The 21937-nt window shown below is 41.3% G+C and overlaps 1 protein-coding gene across 1 annotated transcript in view; it reads right to left on the bottom strand.

Annotated features, from left to right (window-relative positions):
- The window catches only part of LOC309561655 (uncharacterized protein), a gene marked incomplete at both ends in the record, with an annotated part of 46622 nt that extends 28409 nt beyond the window's left edge, over positions 1-18213 (bottom strand). The window contains 3 exons of the mRNA XM_082265647.1: positions 6935-6996; positions 15307-15361; positions 17911-18213. Coding sequence (XP_082121773.1) covers positions 6935-6996; positions 15307-15361; positions 17911-18213 — 420 coding nt within the window. The remainder of the gene's footprint in view (positions 1-6934; positions 6997-15306; positions 15362-17910) is intronic.
- Positions 18214-21937: the final 3724 nt, after the last annotated feature.

Raw genomic sequence — 21937 nt, forward strand, 5'->3', positions numbered from 1 at the left:
ATACAGAGAATAGAGGGAAAAAACCTGGAGAGACCGCTGCTGCTGCTGGCCAGATCGGTGCTCCTGTAGAAAAGGAATTGCTGATATTCAGGGCGCTTCATTAAAGCCTATGGGAGGCTACAAGAAAATGGCCGCCATGCATGTGTACCATGCGGCCGGAGCGAGTACAGCCAAAATGGCGCCGTTTGGCGCCGAAACCGCCACTCCCCCACCTCATGAAGGTGGAATAAAAATACACCACATAGTTATAAAGAACATGGTGGACCGCCGCAGCGGCGCTGTAATGTGCTCCAAACATGATAGCATCAAGTTCCACAGCCGTTCACACACTCAGACTGACACAGAAGTGCAGCACAGCCCCCCCTCCTTGCAGCCCACAGCATGCAGTGTGAGAGATAGGGAAACATCAATAGTGTGAACACAGGGCAAGGTAACACAGTCCCAGACTGACACCCCCCAGACAGACAGGTCCCCACATGAATACACTTACCTCTTACATGGCGTGGGGGACCCGCACAGGCGAACAAGCCGCTGTACATGAGACAGGGAGAGTCGCATCCAGGACACAGCAGAAGGTGGGTTGAGAAACCGCACAGCGTCCAGTGAGGTAGCCACCTCACCCTAGCATCCCTGCACGGAACAGGGATGGGTCGTTCAGAAAACTCAGGAGCGGTACCTGACTGAACGCTCGATGGCGGGCTGAGAAGCCACTGACCCACAACCTGCGACCAGGGGAGTCAGCCCGAGACGCAGCCCGCATTATCCTCTTCATCCGAAGATCTAACTATTGCTGGTAAAAATAACAGCTAAATAAAGAAAGAGAGAAAAAACTCAAATTAAATCAAAAAAGAGAGAAGGCTGAGACAAAATGCCCCAGCATAGAGACATCCAGCTACTCCTGACAAGCTAGACATTGAAACTGAAGCAGGAAACAGGAAGCAGGAGGGTATAGACTGAGGGGACCACCCCCTGGGGTGGGGATATGTTAAAAGCTTTAATATTGACATATTCTGTTGCCTAGCTACTCCTACGGAGCAAAGTCTAATACCCCATTGTGACGAATATGAAGATGGCGGCGACTGTCGGAGGACGTAAGAGAAACATTATTATTTTGCCAGTTGTCAATCTCTTGCTGTTTAGCAGCATCAAAAGAGATGTCTTTGGTAATAAGTACATCGCCATCGGTGTTCTCACATTCAGTGAGAAGATCATAAACTTGTGACATGTCTAAAGCTTCCTTTTGACCCTCGTTGCCATTTGGTTCAAGATACTGCACATTGTACCAGTTTCTATATTGCCCTTTTGCTTTCCCTGCTCTGCCTAAAACTCTGGCCGTGTGTTTTGTCTCATCATTTCTGTTTGTAAATGTCACTGTCTGACCTGTTTTCAGTTTGACACCCGTGGAACCCACTGTATTAGTAGCATCCCTCTCATTAGTTTGTCTCACATCTTCTCTATCATCCGTTTGTGTTTTCATGGATTTGCACTTCTCTATTAACACTCATTTCATCATCTGAATTTTCTGACATAGTGTGTATTACATTTTCTTTACTATCTCCAGGAATATCAGATAGTACAAGTGTATCCCCATCCTGTGCATTAACTTTATTCAGCCTGGACTGGTGTACTCTGACAAGGATACCACCATGTCTGACAAACACTACAGAGCCATCTTGACCGATAACTACAGCAGGACCTTTCCACTCTGTACTGTCTGCTCGTTTGTAGTACACTCGGTCTCCTGTCTCATACTTTTCATCTGTAGGCCTAAGCTGCTTTCGTAAAGCTCTTTTTATTCTTTCTGAGCATTCCACCTCTGTGAATGCTCTTCTGGAAGCATGCAATGCTGCTAGGTGCTGTCCTACACTAGTACTCATAGAAGTGCCTTCTAGAGCAGGCAGTTTATTAACCAAAATGGAGGGAAGATTAGGACTGTGACCAAACACCAGCTGGTGTGAACTATAACCATGCACATTAATCATACTGTTCTTGGCCATTAAAGCCCAGTCTAGAGCAGTCTGCCAGCCACACCCGTTTTCCCTTTTCACCTTCAGAAGAATCTCAGTCAGAGTCATGTTGTGTCTCTCCAGCAGCCCGTTGCTCCAAGGACTGTATGCCGCTGTGGTCTTCATCTCAATGTTGAATTTTTCTGCCATCTCTCTTATCTCCTCATTATTGAACTCACCACCGTTGTCAGTGTATATCCGTTTTGGGGCACCATGAACACTTATCCAAGAGTGAATGAAAGAGTTGACAATTTCAGAGGCTTTCTTTGTTCTCACAATGTTTCCACCGCTGAAGCGTGTGAAATGGTCGATGATGTGGAGGTACCATATGCCAGGTTCCAGCTCATGTAAATCCATTGCCACCGTCTCATTGTACTCTGAGGCTAAAGGCAAACCCACAGCAGGCCTGGGCTTGGTCCTATTATATCTTTGACATACCACTTCAGTATTACCATCTCTAATGTCGACACAGTAGTGTCAAGAACTAGTGAGCTCAAGAGGCACTGGTTGCTTGAACATGACAACTTTGTCATTCTCCATGTCTAAAACAGTTCCTGCTCTCTTTAGAGCCATTTTGCTCAGCAGTAAAGGGATATCAACAGGAACAACTTCCGTTTCAATGTGACATTTTGTTGGTCCGATCTTAGCGGGAAGCTTTACCTTTCTGTTGGAGTGTACCACCTGACCATCACCAAATCTGAAAGGTCTGCAGCTTGAAGATTCTGTTTGCATCAGTTTGTTTATTTGGCTTTGGCTCAGGTCTTTCATGTAACTATCCAGCCACTTTTCACCACAAACAGTACGTGTGCATGCTGTGTCAATGATAGCTGATCCCAGTGATTCAGTTAGGAAGATCTCCGAGTCCGTCATAACTTTTGTAAACAGTGTAATGTTACACTCTTCGACATTTTCATCTTCTGCTAGCTTTACTTCATTTCTCTGATGAGGACAGTCTTTGGCCCAATGGTACGTGCTCTGACAAATTACGCATTTTGTTCGCTTACCATATTTGTCGAGCGGGTTTGTACCTTGCTGTGGCTGCCACTGTCTACTCTGTGACTGGCTGTTGTTCCGTCTGAATTTACCTGGTGGTCTCTGCTCCGTGAAAAACGCTGCATCTTGAGTCAAGCTGCCTCCACTTGCTCCACTGGTTTTTCCTCCGAAAATCCGTTTTAACGCTGACTTCATGGATGCAAATGTTAAATCCGTGCACGCTGTAAGTGCTAGCTGCTAGCCTACTCTTCTCTTCAAGACAAGCCGTGTCCAGTAGTTTAAACGCTAACACAGCGTCAGGCAAGGTCATGTTGTATTTCTTCATGCGGTTGTATCTCTGCTCAAAGTCTATGATGTAGTCTGCCATGGACATCGCGCGGTCTTTGGAAATCGAGTCGAAATGAGAGTACGCTTCATAAGCGCAGTCTTTTTCTTCTCTCAAGAATACAGAGTCCAGCTTAGCTAACAAGGTTTCCATACCATTGTCTTCATTCAGATCGCTCGCGGGTATTTCCAAAGCGGTCTCTCTGGCTCGCCCCTCGAGCCCTAACACCACCGCTAGTGCCTGCTTCTTCTTGTCCAAATCCGTAACAAGTTTCCAAATACTAATTTCATTTTTCCAGCACTCGTATGGTCTGATTTCGTCAAACTTAGGTGGTACTCTATAGTTGGAAACCATCCTCTGCTACCATTGATAAACTCCACAGACACGACGTGGTTCTGCACTCTGTACTTTATTTTCTCCTACACACTAACTAAACAGGAAGGGGAAATACATCATAGAATAGGAGGGAACACTGAAAAAGATGCAGTAACCGAAATGACCACAAGATGGCAGTGTATTAAACAACTATATCCCTTGTACATGAAGTTAACACAATTAACCAAATAAAAGTAAATAATAGAAGAGAAATCCAAATCAAATCAATATTTGGTGTGACCACCCTTTGCCTTCAAAACAGCATCAGTTCTTTAAGTACACAGTTTTTGAAGAAACTTGGAAGGTAGGTTGTTCTAAACATATTGAAGAACTAACCGCAGATATTTTATGGATTAAGGCTGCTTTAAATCTTACGGTCATTTCTTGTAATCTCAGGCAGACTCGATTTTGAGATCAGGGCTCTATTGGAGCCCAACAATCATTTCCCGGACTCCTTGTTTTTCTTTACACTAAATATGGTGCTTAATGACATTGGTTGTATGTTTGGGGTCGTTGCCCTGCTAAAGAATATAATTGGGGCCAGTCACAAGATGCCCGATAGTATGGCATAATGGAGAAGTACAGTATCTGCATGTTTTTCTCAGAATGGAGGACACCATTTATCCTGACCAAATCTCTAACTCAGTTTGTGGGAACCTAGCCCAAGACTGGCAAGGAACCTTCACCATGCTTTACTGTTGTCTGCAGAAACTCATTATTGTCTGCAGAAACTCATTATTGCACCGCCTACAAGGGAGGCGTGTGATTGGCCCCAAATTTATTCCACAGCAGCATAACGATCACAAACGTACAGTCAAGGTCATTAAAGTGATGGTATAGTCTCACATATACGCAGTGAAATGACTAGTCTCAGGTGATACACCGGGTTAAACGAATCCTCCTACATAGGCTGTACATGTTTATCTGAAATCTCCTTACTGCACCTCTTCAAAGTTTAGAATTTATAAAGATTTCTGAGTTTTCAGAAAATAGGGGCAGAGAGCTGAAGCTACACTCTGTTGAGCTCAGTGAGGAGAGCTCTGAGAGCTGATTGGAGAGGACCCCCCCCCCTTTACACAGCACACAGGAACAGAGCTGTGGCTGTCATCCAGCTGGAGCTCCCTCTGTGTCACCATTTCTTCAGGTTATCCTTTTTAAAGCCCTTTTTTTCTTCCTCTATACATATAATCACATGGGCACTTTATGGCGTATACCACTTCCTGGGTATCAAAGGAAATAGTATATTTCTTACCTGTAACTGAACTAGAGAAAAAAAACTTTTTTTCTTGGATTGGATTTCCAGTGACTGTACTACAACTATAGGACTTCTCATAACCATAAAAAGAAAAATTTTTCTTCAAACGTAAGTGTAGATTTCCTACATTCTGGGGTGGGGCTATCGCATTCTTCACATATTTGTCTCTTAACGTTGGAGCTTTTCTATTAGAATATATATATCTGGGCTTCTCAAGTAAAATAGTCTTCAGATGTCCATACTTGCGGACTAGCTGTTCCACTTGTTTTAAACACCACTGGTATACCCCAATCCTTCTCCGTGTACCTGATCCGTTTATCCTCCAATAGTCTTGTCCTATCCATATTCCTCACCCTATTCCGCTCTTCTTCAAAATTTGTTTGATAACCCCTTTCTACAACCATACCTGCTAGTTTCTCAGTTTGTATCTTAAAATCTTCCTGGCGGGAGCAATTTCTCCCAATGCACATAAATTGTCCTCTCGGCACATTAATTAACCACGGTTTACAGTGACAACTATTACTAGTTATGTATGAAGTCCGATCAGTACATTTGAACGTTTTAATTTCCCTGCATCCAATTCGCATGATAGGTCAGTGTGAACGCCTCTCAATGGAGCCGGTTCACACAGGCCCGGGCCCGGACTTTAGATCTAATGCATGCATTTTTTTGCTATAACAATAATTATTTTTAGCTTTGTGTGTGATCATTATTTATGGCTCTCTTAGCTTAAAGTAGAATATGATAGTTCTAACCCCTGTCAATTTTTTGCGATCTGTGTTCCATTGGGTAGATTTTCCTTTACTTTGTCGAACAGTGAAAACTGGAGGTGAGAGGAAATCCCTCCCAAGTGAGGGAATCCCTGGTTGTCACCAGAAGTAGTGTCCACATTGAAAGATTTCTCCTCAATTAGGGCCCTTTCATATGTATGTGCTTTTGTGCAGCTTAAAGAGGAAATAAACCCTCCTCTGCAACTTTTACCTATAGGTAAGCCTATGATAAGGCTTACCTATAGGTACTGTAAATATCTCCTAAACATGTACAGGAGATATTTACCTTACATGCAGCCAGTGACGTCATTGGCGCATGCACTCTGAAGGAACGGCCGCTGGTCATCTGGGCATCAGATGGCCGGATGCGGCGATCCCGGAAGACGGGCGACTGGACATGTCGCCTCCTAATACAGGTAAGCAGGCGGCACGGCGGGGGCTCCTTCTAAGGTAAGTATTTCATAATGAACTAGTATGCGGTGCATACTAGCTCATTATGTGTTTCTCTTTCAGGTTGCAAAAAAAAAAAAAAAAAAATATATATATATATATATATATATATATATATATATATAGGTTTACAACCTCTTAAGTGCCCTTTCACAATGATCTGCTTTTGATGCACTTTTTATTTGTTACCATGGACTAAAAATGGAAAGTACCTTTTGGTGTGCTTTTCTGGGGCAGCATGCAGGACATTTCTTAGCACAACAGACCGGCAGTGTGAAAAGTTACAGTACATATTTTTAATGGGGGAATACTTTACATGTGTTTTTGTTACCCTGGAAAAAACACCAGTGTGAAAAGGGGCCTTAAGCTGGATACACACACTATACAATTTTCTTTAGATTTTTTCCTTTACATTTACCAAAACCATATAATATGGAGGTCAAATCTAAACACTTTCAATTGGTATGCAATCGGGTAGGCCCCTGCACTACATAGTTGAAGGTAAATCTAAAAGAAATCTAACAACATAAGTTGTATAGTGTGTATCCAGCTTTACTGTACTGTTGGCAACCCACAATTGGGAATTTACACTCTTAGTGATACCAGTAAACAGGACTAAGAGGGTGACTCTCCCCAACAGGGGACACAGAAAATAAAATCTGACAGGTGTTCTAAATCCCTTTTCAATCTGGTCATCATGGCTTCGTGAGTTGAGCCTTATGTCAAACTAAAAGCTTTACAAAAAACAGTTAATACCAACCTCATTAATAAAATTAATGTCCATTTCCAGTTTTTCAAGCTGTTCTGTTGACAATGTAAAAACTAGAATAAAACAGAGGATAATGAAGTTAATACAACCTTGTGACTCAACAAATGTCCACATCAGTCAAGTTGGATCATATGTAGTCCGGTGTCTCTGGTCCTCATCTCCCTGCACAAAATGCAAGTGAAAAGAAGAGAGGTCCTGTTCACCACACTGAGTTTGGCTGAGGACCTCCATTCCATAAAGTAGTATGGGTGGGATGGCCACTGCAGGCTCTAGATGCAATAAGTAAAATGGTGGGGTTTCCAAATGATCCCTTCATTAATTCATGAGTGAATTGGCTCACCCAGGAAAGTGTATAATAATAATTATTCAGATACACTGAGAATAGGAGTAAACAAATTCCACTTGTCGTTCATGGCCTGACATAGTGGATGTAAACTTAAAGGCATTCACACCCAGAGTTATATAAAGTACTCAAAACACATACTTGAGTAAAAGTACAAGTGCTCGATCAAAAAGTGACTTGAGTAGAAGTGGAAGTGCTCGATCAAAAAGTGACTTGAGTAGAAGTACTAAAGTATTCAACATTTTTTTGTACTTAAGTATTGCAAGTAGTTTTTTTTTTTTTTAATTTTGCTACTCAAGTACTGAAAGTAAAAGTACCAGTAGTTTTGAAAAAAAATTGCTACTTAAGTACTGAAAGTAAAAGTACAAGTACTGTGTTATGTAGTTATTAAAGAAAGAAGTCAAAAGTTTGAACATCATATTGTTTTTATTATTTCAAATGCAGCTTTTATTTATACATACAGTAGCATTTATTTTCGTATGTGCTGATAATACACATGTTTCGAGCTTCATGAAACCATTGAAAAAAAATGTAGTGAAGTAAAAGTGGAAGTAGTTCTACTTAGTTACTATACATCTCTGTTCACACCTGAGCAGAGCGATTTTCATGGTTTTTTTTTTTCTCCCTTCAGTATTTTTTCAAGTGTATTTCAAATGTTTTACATGTGTATTCAAGCTTTGCGGATTTTGGTTTTAGCCAATGCAAAGCACTAGGGGTAGGAGAACAGTTTTAACAGGCGAAAAAAATCACCTGAAAAACTTGATTCAAGCATTTAGTATACTATAAAGACCCAAACCTGCCTCAAAAGTATGTTCACAGGTATAGTGCCCTTTAGTTGTTGCCCGCTCCTTTGGTGATGTAGCAGGTGGAGTCTTGGCTGTTTTATAACAGTTGTGGGTGGGGCCAGGAAATTTGGGTATTGGAGCAGGACACCGCTAACCAACAACATTTACATCTGTGTTCTGTGTTGAGTGAGAGAAGAGAGTCCATTGCAGTTCTGGTCTCCTGTGCTGCCAGGAGGACTAGTAGTTATGAATACACTAGGAAAAAGGTGGAGGAACCTTGCTACCCCTGACCTTTGCTTAGCAGGTCTGTAGCTTGGCTTATGCCCCGTACACACGTGCAGATTGTCGGCCGAAAAGATTCGGCCGACGACCGATCGGCCGATTGTAGGCTTGTTAGTATGATGCTTCCGACAGCCGACTTTCAGCCGAACAGAATCTGTTGTGCAAGCATTAACATTTTTGTATGCCGACACCAGAACGGCCGATTGTTCGCCAGTCAGTACAGATTTCGGCCGACAGACAGCAGATTTGCAAGACTGGGCATGCTCAGAAAAGAAAAAACACCGGGAAAGTTAACCATCACATGACATCACTTCTGCAGTCGGCTGTTGTTGGCCGACAAAATTCGTGTGCAGTCTTTTGCACTTTTCAACAGACACGACAGCCCTCGGACAAAAGACGGCCGATCGTTCGGCCGACGATCGGTACGTGTGTACGAGGCATTAGGGTCGACCTTGTGTGTAGAACCACTTTTGGTGGACGTACTGGAAACTAGTAAAATGGCTGGAAGCATTGGTATTGAGTGTAAATTATTAGGCGTTTTGCACTGTTACCGTGCACCATGAAGTAGATTTGAATGTGCTTGAGTTGATGCAGTAAAGTGCTGAAAATGCTTTTGGATATTCTTTATTCTGGATAACAGGCCTCAAGCCAGAAATCTGTGCAGAGGTGGGCCTCTGGCCAGGGGAGTGAGTGACAAGATGGTGGGATCTCTAAAAGGCAGGTACGCGACTATCTCATTTGGAGAAAAAGCAAGGTAGGACCTGTGTCAACTGGCACCATCCTCAGTCAAATCTGTGCCTCTCATGTAGCTTTTGGAGAATCAGGCATCTCAGGGCTCAGATGTAAACAGCACCCTTGAAATACATGGAATTTAGAAAGTTGAGAGTTTGAGCTATAAAACACCCTGGTGTAAAATGGGGTGTAACTGAATTACATTTTGCTCTGTGCGTCAAACTTTTTTTTTATCCTAATCTAAAAAGGTGACCAGATTTTAAAAATTAAATCCAGGGACATATTTTTTTTTTTTACTAGTAATGGCAGCAAGCAGCGACTTACAGCAGGACTGTGATATTGCGGCAGACAATTTGGACACTTTGTGAAAACCAGTGACACAAACCGTGATCAGGGCTAAAAATATGCACGGTCACTGTACTAATAACACTGGCTGGGAAGTATTCTGCATTCCGATTGTCTTATAAATTGCCCGGGCCCCTGTTCAAATTCAATCTGGGCAAAACCAGGGACAGACTTGGTCCGGGAACATCTGGTCACCCTATCCTAATAGAAGTACTTGTCTTCACCCTTTCATCCTTTGTTGTATTTCAGTACTGCTGATGTCCTTCAGCTTCTATGCATCTACTTCCCCGTGTACATACCTGCACTGCAGTGATTGCATGACATTTATTAGGGTGCATTTCCCGATGGCTAAAGTGGACCATGCAGCATAATATTGTTGAAATGGCCACTTGTAGTCTCCATCTGAAGACTTTGTGTTGGGTACAACAACACAGGAGCACAACTGGGAGGCAGGGACAAATCCCTATCACCCTATAACAGAAGGGCCTTAACAAGGTCCAGCATGGCAACATAACCAGAAGTTTTACTTAAAGCTGCAGATTTAAAAAAAAAAACATTAAAAATTACTTTTGCAGTCATGGTAAAATCAGGTTTTGGGCTAGATTCACATCTATGCATGTTGCTTTTGAGCGTTTGTGCAGTGCTTTTTTTTTTTTTCCTGCGATTTGCATTTTTTTATGCTCTTTTTGTGGGGAAAATGAGCAGATTTAAAACCACAAAATCGCGGTTAATATGCACTACATGCTTTTCTGCAGCTTCTACACTGATGTCTATTGAACCAAAAATGCAAATAAAAGCACCGTTTTGCATTTAAAAAAGTCCCTGACCCTTTCCAAAAACGCTGAGGCACAAAAATGCATTGATGTGAACATGCTCCATAAAAACCGATAAATCAAAAAAAAAAAAAAAAAAAAAAAAAAAAAAAGGTCCTGCATTTATGCAAAAAGCATAAAAACAATGCATTGATGAAAATAAAGCCTTACCTGTCTCCAGCCCATCAAAGTACCCATCTCCAGCCCATCAGAGTACCTGTCCCAAGCCAATCAGAGTACCTAAAAGCCTATCTGCAGCCCATCAGAGTACCTGATTACCCATCTACAGCCCATGCCTCATAGAATATATGTTAGGGTGTTTGCTTTCCAAAATGGGGTCATTTTGTGGGGGTTTGCATTCTCTTGGTGCTCCAGGGCCTTTAAAAGTGTGACAGGTAGTAATGATATTAGAAATGTAATTTATGCTCCTAGAACGCCTGGCGGTGCTCCCTGCATGTTGGACCTCTGTATGTGGCCAGGGTGTGTAAAAGTCTCACACGTGTGGTATTGACATACTCAGGAGGAGTAGCAAAGTTTATTTTGGGGTGTATTTGCAAGTATGCATATACTTTGTGTGAGAAATAACTTTGTTAATTTTGTGTAAAAAAAAAAAAAAAAAAATTTCCTAATTTTCAAAAAGAAATGTGGGGAAAAATTACAACTTCAAAAAAAAAAAAACTCATCACACCTCTTACTAAATACTTTAGAATGTCTACTTTCCAAAAAGTGGTCATTTCGGGGTATTGGTACTGTCCCGACATTTCAGGGCCTCAAGAATCAGGTGTGATCAATTTTCAACGATTGGCACCATAGGTTGTAGACTCACTTTCACACAGACTAATGCCCCAAACACACGCAACGATTATCGGCCGACCGATCGTCTGTCTTTTGTCCAGAGTTGTGTTTTGTTGGTTGGAATGTGCCTAGACTGCACACGAATTTTCTCGCCCAACAAAATTCTACTTCAGAAGTGATGTCATGTGTTGGTTTGCTTTCTTTGTGTTCTTTCTTCACTGAGCATGCCCAGACTTGCTCATCAGATTTTTCCCTGTCGAAATCTGTACTGACTGCATGAAAATCGTCCGTTGTGTTGACGGCCAACAAAAATTTTATAGTCTGCACACCAGATTTTTTTCGGCCGAAAAGTGGGAGTCGATTGTCGGAAGCATCATACTAACAAGCCGAAAATCGGCAGATCGGTCGTCGGACGAAAATTCCCTGCCAATTTTCGACGCGTGTGTATGGGGCTTAAAGCTGGATACACACTATCCAACTATTGTGGTTAGATTTCCTTCAGATTTACCTTTTCTATGTAGTGCAAGGGCCTGCCAGATTGCATACAAATTGAAAGTGTTTAGGTTTGACCTCATATTATATGGTTTTGGTAAGTCTAAAGGAAAAAGTCTTCAGACAATCTTATAGTGTGTATGGCCCATAAGTAATATCCTCTAATTTGGGTTATTTTTACCAAAGATATGTAGCAGTAAAAATGTTGGACAAAATTTATAAACAAAAATTCCCCTTTTGCTAAATTTTATAATAGAAACTAGAAAAAAAACCCAGTGGTGATTAAATACCACCAAAAGAAAGCTCCGTTTGTGAGGAAAAAAAAAAAAAAAAATCTATAAAAATTTTGCCTGGGTACAAAATTGGTCTGGATAGGAAGGGGGTAAAAGTGCCCTGCATTGAAGTGGTCAAGTAGGGTGGAAGTCCTAAAGCTATCCATACTGCTTGAGACGGGAGTCACCTTGGGAGGAGGGCCCGCGGAACCCAGCTTACCTTAGAGAGTTTGGGAAACTTATTTTTTAGCTCCCCAGGCCCCTCTTATGTGTAAGTCAACATGTGTCTATTAGGGGCACAGGCCAAGAAGTCCAGTCTGGTCCGCCCTAACCAGGCTTACAGTACAACCACACATAACCTCCCTAGCCGCTCTCCTTTCCCCTCCTGGATGTACTATTCCCTGGACTCAGCATTTCATTTTACCCCTGTTAGCCTGGATCTTATATGTGTGGTTTGTGTTGAAAGTTGGAGAGGCTCCTTCACTTGGGTCAGTAATATTTAAATCGACATTATCCCTTATATCTATAAAAATAAAATGAATTCCATCTTTTCAGACTGCTGGAATATTGTAGGAGTTTGTCTCAGACTGTTGTAGACTTTTTCCCAGAAAGTTTGAGGCGGGGTGGGGCTTGTTATGGTGTTTTATTGTGAAGTATCTTTCTTCCATTGTTAATTGGGCCACCTATGGTTTCTGTCTGTTTGCTAGTATTATGTCCATTGTGCCTTGGTAGCAAACTATTGTAGGTTATATGTTTATGTGGGTTAATTAAATAACTGTCAGCCATTAGTTGCTGTTACCAAACAAGGGAAGCCTATACGATGGACATACTCCTCTTGAATACAGGAGTCCCGTCACACTTCTAATCAGATATTAGCATCTATCTTCAATTCTAAATGTACAAACAGGAATAAATTACAGCGTACTGAATATTTGCATCAACATTTTTAAAGGTGGGGGTTCCATGAGTAGCCAAAAAATATGTGGACAAAAAAATGACAGGGCCATTAAACCTCTCAGTGAGGACTCCCAGCTACCTTATGCCAAAATACCACCAGTGATATAATTCCTGCAATTATCATCCTCCCTCAAGCCTGAGAGAACCATGACTTCCTGCCAATGTCCACTCTAAAATAATATAGCTATCATCACCTCAACAAGGGTACTTACTCCCTAATTACAAATATCCCTGGTATGATTCTCGTGACTGGCACACACCCATCACATCCTTTCCACAGACATAATAATTATTTTAACGATTGTAGTTTTGTTCCATGCAATTCAGAGTTTGAGTTCATGTCGTCATATAGTAGTTATATGTAGCAACAAAAGCGAAATAAAAACAACATCTAGCTAAGAAGATCAGCAAACACAGGCCTTATTTTATAGTTATTCATTTATTACAGGCAATCTATATTTTTTTTTTTTTTTTTTTAAATAAATAAAACTTATGCAGCACTTTAAATACACTGTATAGTGCATTCACATCAGTCCTTGCTCCTTCAAGGAGCTTACAATCTAAGGTCTCCAACTAATTATACATACATATACTGCTGCTAGGCAAAGTGCTAACCACTTAGCTGCCCAAGGGGGTTAATTCATCTTACAGTGCAGTCAAGGGGCCCCAGTAATTTATCGGTCATGTTGCAGTGTACACAAATTGAGCTTCCTTTAAAATTAAATACCTGTAGGCCTTTGCAGTTTCCACAAAGCTTGGCCAAAAAAGTAGCATTCTGAGCGATCCCCGATGTGGTGTATATGTGTGGACAAATGATATGTTGAGCGTGCCTCCATCATAAGTGGGCCTATGTGGGGAGCAAACATTCTCCCTTTTCTACAAATCTGCACATGCGTAGTGACCTTTCCCTTCCACCTGATCTCAGGACTGCTGTGAGAGGGGAAGGAGGTGCATGTGTGGATTTGCACTCGCTCCAGACCACGCAACGTACCATCTGTCCAAGCTGATGTGCAGGATCGTGCAGATCTCCCAGAATACTACTTGGGCACATTTTGCCTACATGTAGCACTGCCCCCGCAGGGACTGCTAGAAATTGCCTTGACGGGCTCCCCCGGTTACCAACACACAGTTATTAGATCACACTCCTGAATCCCTCCTTGCTCCTGTTGGCTCTTTACAGAAATAAACAGTCTAGCGCAATGGTTTTGTTTGTTGTTTATTTTGTAATTAGGATAGGAGAAGGGAATAGTGGTATACTCCCAATTGAACTAGTCACATAGATGAGGACTTCTACCTTCAGAAATTCTTTAGTACTTAGGAATGGCCAGGCCATTAACCCACACTGCTACAAGTGTAGATGGAATTAAGTCTCTTGCTCTCTTCACTCTGACAAGATGACTTGGGGATTGATATCTTATCTTCAGGACACTCTCACTAGCATCCCCTTTCAGCCGATACCCATCCACTGACTATACTTGGAGCAGGGGTGGCCCCCCTCAGGTCAGGCCCCTGGACACAAGTTCCTGTACTCATGATGCTGCAGAAACAGGACCTCCAGTGTCTCCCCTCAGTCGGCTTCCCTGGACCTCTGGGTTCAGCTCCTCTCGACCACTCTTCCGGCACTCAGAACGACCTCCTGAGGCCGCATGGCACCTCTACAGAGGAGATGGTAGCCAACCACCTCCCTCCAGGACTCCGCTCCCCTACGAAAGACCTCGAGCACATGTGCTCCTGGCTTTTATACAGTATCCAAACATGCACCGAGGCATCCTGCCCTCTGCCAATCATCAGAACTGTATCAAAAGCCTATGCATCCATTCTTCAGGTTTCCTCCCAATGTCCAATATTCCTCCCTATTGGACCAGCATGAAACACTCTCTAGACTGAATGAATTGCATACTGAGCACAATGAGCAGACCTTACTAACAGATCCTGCTCTCTGGTAGGCAGAGAACAATATAGATGTTCCTCTGGTAAGCAGACAGAGCTCAAAACTATACTTTCTCACTAGCACCTACCTAGGAGGGTGCTACGTAAAGATTTGCAATTTAAACCAAGCGCAGTTTATCTACACTGCAATATGATTTGTAACCAACTGGGGCCCTATGACTGCGCTGTAAATTGTATTATTAGGAGAACAAACATTTTAAGTCTTGCTCCACTAAAAAACACACTAGATCATTGCTTTGTAGAGCAATTTGATTTGGACACACTTTGCACTCATGCTTTGCCCACTTCAGCGCCGGAAGGTTTACCCCCCTTCATGACCAGGCAATTTTTTTGTGATATGGCACTGCGTTTCTGTAACTGACAATTGCGCAATCGTGCGACGCTGTACACAAATAAAATTTTTTTTTTTTTTTTCTTTTTCTCTTTTTGGGGATGGGACTCTGGGTCCCATCCCTCCTCCACCCTACCAAAACTTTTTGGCTTGACATACACATTTAGGCATCATTCGCACATGCAGCTAGGAAACAGTAAAACTAGCCATGGTTTTACTGCCCCCCCCCCCCACAGCCAGCCATTTAAACCTGATAGAGAGATTTACCTTCAGCTCCTGTCCTGCCGATAACTGTTAAACCAGACAGGAGGTAATGAAAAGTCTGCAACAGAGACAGAAATTAAAATCTATCGCACGTTCTAGCCATCCATTTCTCTACCAATAAAAATCATTTTTATTTCTCTGTGTTGCTGTTGGATAGTTCTCCTTGCTTCTTGTCTGGAGAAATGTAGTCGGCAGGACAGGAAGTGAGGTGAGATTTCTCTTAACTGCGCACCATATATAGCCGTAAAAACCTGACAGGGGTTCCAAACCTTCTCTACTAATCAAAGAAAATAGGTTTTGGTTGAACATGCACTTAAACGTCAAAGGTAATTAAAACACCCTTGAGTTGCTTAGACTTAAACAAAGCTCGATTGGCTATACTTCTCCCGTGGCTCACAGGAGTGCAGATCGTTCTACACTTTTTTTTTTTCAAATATAATTTTTATTGAAGTTTTCGGGTAGGATAACAGATTCATCATAAGAAGACATAGGATCAATACACCCCTCACATTCTTGATTCCCATATCTCCCAGCTATCCTATGTGTTAAATAGCTATTCATCTCCTTCCCTTTCTTTTCTAACTCAAATCAACCCCACCCAAAACAAAAAAGAAACCAAAACAAAAAAAAAGGAAAAAGGAAAAAAGGAAAAAAAAAAAAAAAAGGGGAAAAAAAAAAGGGGAAAAAAAAAACAAACACACATAAGTTTCCTCCTCCCCCATCTCCGTATTGTTTCTTTATTTACTAAATCTCTCCGACATCCAATATATCCTGATCCGGTCTGTCCATCCCCTGGTTCATTACTAAAAACCTGTTCCATACTCCCCATGTTTCTAAATATTTTTCCCTCTTATGTTGACCTGTCAGAACCAGATCCTCCATTCTATTTATTTCTTCTATTTTACCTATCCAGCAATTAATTGTTGGGGGTTCCTGCTTTTTCCACCCCAGGGGGATACAGGCTCGGGCAGCATTTGCCATATGGCATAGTAACGATCTCCTGTATTTCTTCCCTGGTATCCCGCTAAGTTGTAAAAGAAAGAACCCAGGGTTTTCCGGGATCTCAAATTCTGAAAACTTTTGCATTATCTCTCTGACCTTCCCCCAATAATTTGATAGTTTAGGGCATGACCAAAAAATATGTATTAATGTACCCTCTTCCACAGAGCATCTCCAACATCTATCCGAATTATTGCTATTTTATGTAGTTTATATGGTGTATAGTACCACCTTGTCAAGATTTTGAAATTTAATTCCTGATATTTAGTACATATAGATGATTTAAAAGCAAGATCAACCATCTGTTGTCTCTGCTCTGTGGAGAAGGTACAAGATAATTCCCTTTCCCATCTCTCAATATAAGATAAATGGTGTCCTGCTTTAGGGGTATTTATCAAGGAATATATTTTTGCTAACATATGGGATATATTGAATATCTGGTATCGCTGTACCTCCATATTTTTTTGGCAATGTAAGTAATTGTCTTGAAATCCTCGGCTTCTTATTTGCCCATATAAATTTTATAAATATTGAGTTTATCTGTTTGAAATATCCTATCGGAATCTTTACTGGCAATGTCTGGAGTAAATATAAAAATCTGGGTAAGATAGACATCTTAATAAGATTGCATCTCCCCAGCCAAGAGAATAAGCCCGTCTTCCATTTTTCTAGTTTAGAACCAATTGTATTCAAAAGAGGTTTGAAATTCAATTTGTATACCAAATCAGGGTTGGCCGGTATATACGTTCCCAAGTATTTTATTGCCTTATCTGCCCATTTAAATTTAAAATTTTGTTTCAATACTTGTAGTGCACTTCTAGGCAATCTTATCCCCATTGCTTCTGACTTATTGAAATTTATTTTTAAATTTGACATGGACTCGTATTGTTCAAATTCCTTAATTAAATTAGGTAGGGATATTGTCGGGTTTGTTAATGTAAATATCAAATCGTCTGCATACGCCGAAATTTTGTACTGTTCCTTTCCCATTTGTACCCCTTTAATATTCAAATTTTGTCTTACTTTACATAAGAATGGTTCTAGGGACAGTACAAAAAGGATAGGGGATAGGGGGCATCCCTGTCTCGTACCGTTTTTAATCTTAAAAGGGTCCGATAGAATCCCATTTACTTTCACTTGGGCTGTTGGGTCAGCGTATATAGAAAGGATTCTCTGTATCATAATCTCTCCCAGCCCGATATGTTTCAATGTCGCTGTCATAAATTTCCAGTTCACGCGATCGAACGCTTTTTCTGCGTCGGTACCTAGGAAGACACATGGTTTTTGAGATTTATCAATTTCCAGTAACAAATCCAATACTTTGGTGGTATTATCTCTCCCTTCTCTATTATTTATAAAGCCCACCTGATCCAAGTGTATCAATGATTGTATATAATGATTCAGACGGGTTGCTAATATCTTCGTAAAAATTTTTAAGTCCGTATTAAGGAGAGATATTGGCCTATAACTCCCACATAACATTAAATCTTTATCTTCTTTAGGGAGAACTGTAATGTGTGCTCGTTGAGTATCTCTACAAAAACTTGATCCTTGCCCCACCCCGTTAAATAATTTTAATAGATACGGGCCAACTATCGGGAAAAATACCTTATAATACTGGAGGGTAAAGCCGTCCGGTCCCGGCGCCCTCCCAATCTTCATCATATTTAAGGCTTGTAATATCTCCGTCAATTCTATGGGTAGGTCCAGTTCCTTGCCTGCTTCCTCCGATAGTTTTGGCATCTGGGCAGAGGCTACGTATTCTTCCATTTCTGATAAAGTTGTTAAGTTATCTGTTAAGTTATATAAGCTTGAATAATAATCTCCAAATACCTGGGTGATCTGTCTAGGTAGCGCTATCTTATTGCCTTTAGGAGACAATATTTGGGGGATATATGTAGTCTGTTTCATCTCCTTAACCGCTTTAGCTAACAATTTCCCACACTTATCTCCTGATTCATATCCTATTTTTCGGCTTCTTTGTAGTGAGGCTTTTGCTTTATAACCTAACAGATCATTAATCTCTTTTCTTACTCCCCCCTACTTCGTTTTTTAATGTCATATCTTTTTTATGGGCACCCTCCTTCTCGTGTAAAGTTTTAAATAACGTTTCTAATCTTTCCATCCTCTCCTTTTTTACTCTCGACCCATGTTTAATTAGTACACCCCTGAACACAACTTTATGTGCCTCCCATAGGACCCCTATATCTCCCCCTGGATTTTCATTTGTTTGAAAGTAAAATTTTAGTTCCTCTGTTACGTCCCTGAGGATCTCAGGTGTCTGTAAGAGGCTCTCATTCAATCTCCAGAACCTTCCCCCAAGGGCCAGGGATTCCGAAAGGGAGTACTCTAAAGTGACTGGTGCGTGGTCTGACCATGTGATGTTCCCAATCTCAACTTTTTTAATTGCTTGTAATTGTCTATGAGGGATAAAGAAATAATCTATTCTTGTGTATAGTTTATGTACTGATGAAAAATACGTATAATCTTTTTCCCCGGAGTGGGTAAGGCGCCATACGTCCACAAGTTGGTGTTTATATAGTTCTTGACTTATTTGCTTACTACTACTCAAAGGGACTGAGGAGCATCCTGATGAAGTGTCTATCAAGGGGTTTAAAGGCATATTTATGTCTCCTCCCAGAATCAGTTGTCCCTCTGTAAAGTCTGCCAGTTTATTTAAGACCTTCGTAAGAAAGCTCACCTGTTTCTGGTTGGGGGCGTATATATTTGCCAACGTTACCTTCACCTCTCCTATTGTTCCCTTAATAAAGATGTACCTCCCCTCAGTATCTGTCTGTATATCTTGTAAAGACCATGGCATTCTCTTGGCTAAGAGGATAGATACCCCTTTTGATTTTACCTCTATTTGTCGAATGGTACCCCCATGGAAAGTTTTTATTTCTAAGTATGGGTACTTTGGTTTCTTTAAAATGTGTCTCCTGTACTAATGCTACATCTATTTGGGACCCTTTTAAATCATTTAGTAACATGTGTCTTTTCTCAGGTATGTTCAGACCTCTTGCATTTAGTGTTATACATTTTATAGTCGCCATTTAGATTTATATTTTATATCCAGAGTTAGGAGAAGGAGAAAAGAAAAGAAAAAAAAAAAAAAACCCACAAAACCAAAATCCCCCACCCCACCCTCCCTTCCCACCCTACTAATAACACCTTGTTATATCAAACGCCCCTCACGCTCCTTAGCGTGTCTTGCGTTCACCTACAAAAAGGTCCGTGGTGAGGCAATGCACGGAGCGAGAATCAGCTCACTGCCTTCCTTTGTCTGGTCGGATCCAGTACTCCATTGTTATTTATTCATTCACTACCCTTATCACGCAACTCCAATTAATTGGTCTCCTTTAATGATATGGTGTTACCTCCACATTAATGAACATCTTCCTCTCGCAGATATTCTCTGTGACGTATTTCTCTCTCCCTCCCACTCTCCAACCCCCTCACCCTACAACAATTAATTATCTTCAGCTCCTTAGGTCCACTTAAAACATTCAACGGCATGTAGATAAGTAGAAAGGAGAGGAGGGCAAAAAAAAAAAAAAGGGGGGGGGTTATCACACCCCCCCTATTACCCAAGTGCCAACTGCTGAAAATCTCAACCAAACCATCCATTGTTAGTGCCAAAAAAAAAAAAAAAAAAATATTGTGACCTCTATCAAAAAGAGCAAATAACACCAAGACAAAAAGTGAATAAATTAGTGAATAAGAAAAAAAAAAAAAAAAAAAAAAATAAAAATATATCAACCCCCACATATAGGAGGGTGCCAGGGGAATGTTATTTCCTGCCCCCTGGGGAGCAAGATAAACATCCCTAACAATTTTTAAGTGTTTTTAAGTGTTTGAGTGATACATTCCTCATATCTCTTAAAATAAAATAAGAGAATGGGGAAGGGAGAAAAAAAAAATATATAAAAATCAGGGCCATATGGCCTAAAAATATTCCAACCGCGTGTATATTAAGTGTGCTGTGTATTATACATCTCCTCTCTCCTTATACTTAACCAATCTCTCAGCTATAACCAGGTAGGGGGGAGGATGTCTGAGGGGGGTAATAATTAATTGGTAATTAATACAAGGTCTATCTGGATCTAATTATGTCCAGAGAGCGCCCCAAAATTCTCTCATATCTTCCCCTAAAGGGAGAGAGAATAAGGAAGAAGAAAAGAGAGAAAAAAAAGAGAAAAAAAAAAAAAAAAGGCATGGAGAAATCTTTTCTCCAAAGGAGGTAACAAACCAACAAAAAAAAAAAAAAAAAAGAGAAGAGAAAAGGGGAGCCAGAGTTACCTCTCCCCTGAACCCACCTCTCCACCCCCCTTATTCCCGTCAGACCTCCTCCCCTCCTTCCTTGCTCAAAAAAAAAAAAAAAAAAAAAAAAAAAAAAAAAAGGGAGCGAGGGGTACTTAAGCAACCCAAAATTTCATTAATAAAAGGGGGGGGGGGCAAAAAAGGGGGCCCAAAAAAAAAAAAAAAAAAAGGAGAAAAAAAGGGGGGTAAAAAAAAAAATAAGTCAAATCATGTCCATCAAGGAGTTATATCTCTCAGAATCTTGGTGATTCCTCTTCAGACTCTGTTTTCCGGTCTCTCTCCTTCTGTTAATATTCCTGTCCAAATACTGGGGCAAAACAGCTCTCCAATCCGAAACATATAATTCCTTAATACCCAAGTATTCAAATAACCCCTGCAGGTCCATCTTGGATCTCAAGGTGAAATACGTGGACTCTCTATGAAATGTTACCATTAGCGGATATCCCCAATGGTATGTAAAACCCAACTCCTTAGCTTTCTCCAGTATCGGTCTCAGCATAGCTCTACGGGTCAGTGTGGCTCCAGACAAGTCCGGTAATATCTTTATCTTAGCTCCCATATAATCAATAGGACCCTTGAGCCATACCTTCCTCAATATTTCTTCCCTCTGGGAAAAATAGTGGACCCGACATATTACGTCCCTTACTCTATCAGAGTCTCCCGCTATGGGCCCCGGGGTTCTATGGACCCTGTCCAATATTATGTTATCATCACGACTAGAGTCTATTACTTTAAGGAGTATATCTCTTACCGCCTCTTGAAGTTGATCCCTTTTTACTTGTTCAGGCAGTCCTCTTACCCTCAAGTTATTCCGGCGGCTCCGGTCTTCCATATCCTCCATTCTTAATTGCATAGAAGCCAGCATATCCCCCTGGCCCTTGTATTTTTTTTCAATCTCCTCTACTCTGCCTGTTAGGGATATTACTGTCTCTGCACCTTTATCCACCTTGTCTGAGATATCACCAATATCCTTACGTAGTTCCTTCATCTCCCGCCGGTGAGTCTCCTCCATCTTTGCCATCATATTTTCAATATCCAATTTCGTTGGGAGTGCTTTAAGCAATATCAAAATATCTGATTTTGGGTCTGCAAGCCCCTTATCCTCCTGTAGAGATGTTGGGGTGTCACTCCGTTGCGTCTCCCCTGGACTCCGCATTGTGGACTCCTCCATTGTGGACTCTGCGGGTAATTGTATTCCCAGCACCTTATATTCCTTTTCTACCCCCTGGGCTACCTCCCTCTCCTCCTCTGGGGTATCCTGGGTTTCCTGGGTCCTCTGTTCCACGCTGGGAGTGTTCCTAGTACCCGTAGTCCC

The sequence above is a fragment of the Pelophylax lessonae genome (genome assembly GCF_965119305.1).
Source record: "Pelophylax lessonae genome assembly, chromosome: 8".
Classification (NCBI taxonomy): domain Eukaryota; kingdom Metazoa; phylum Chordata; class Amphibia; order Anura; family Ranidae; genus Pelophylax; species Pelophylax lessonae.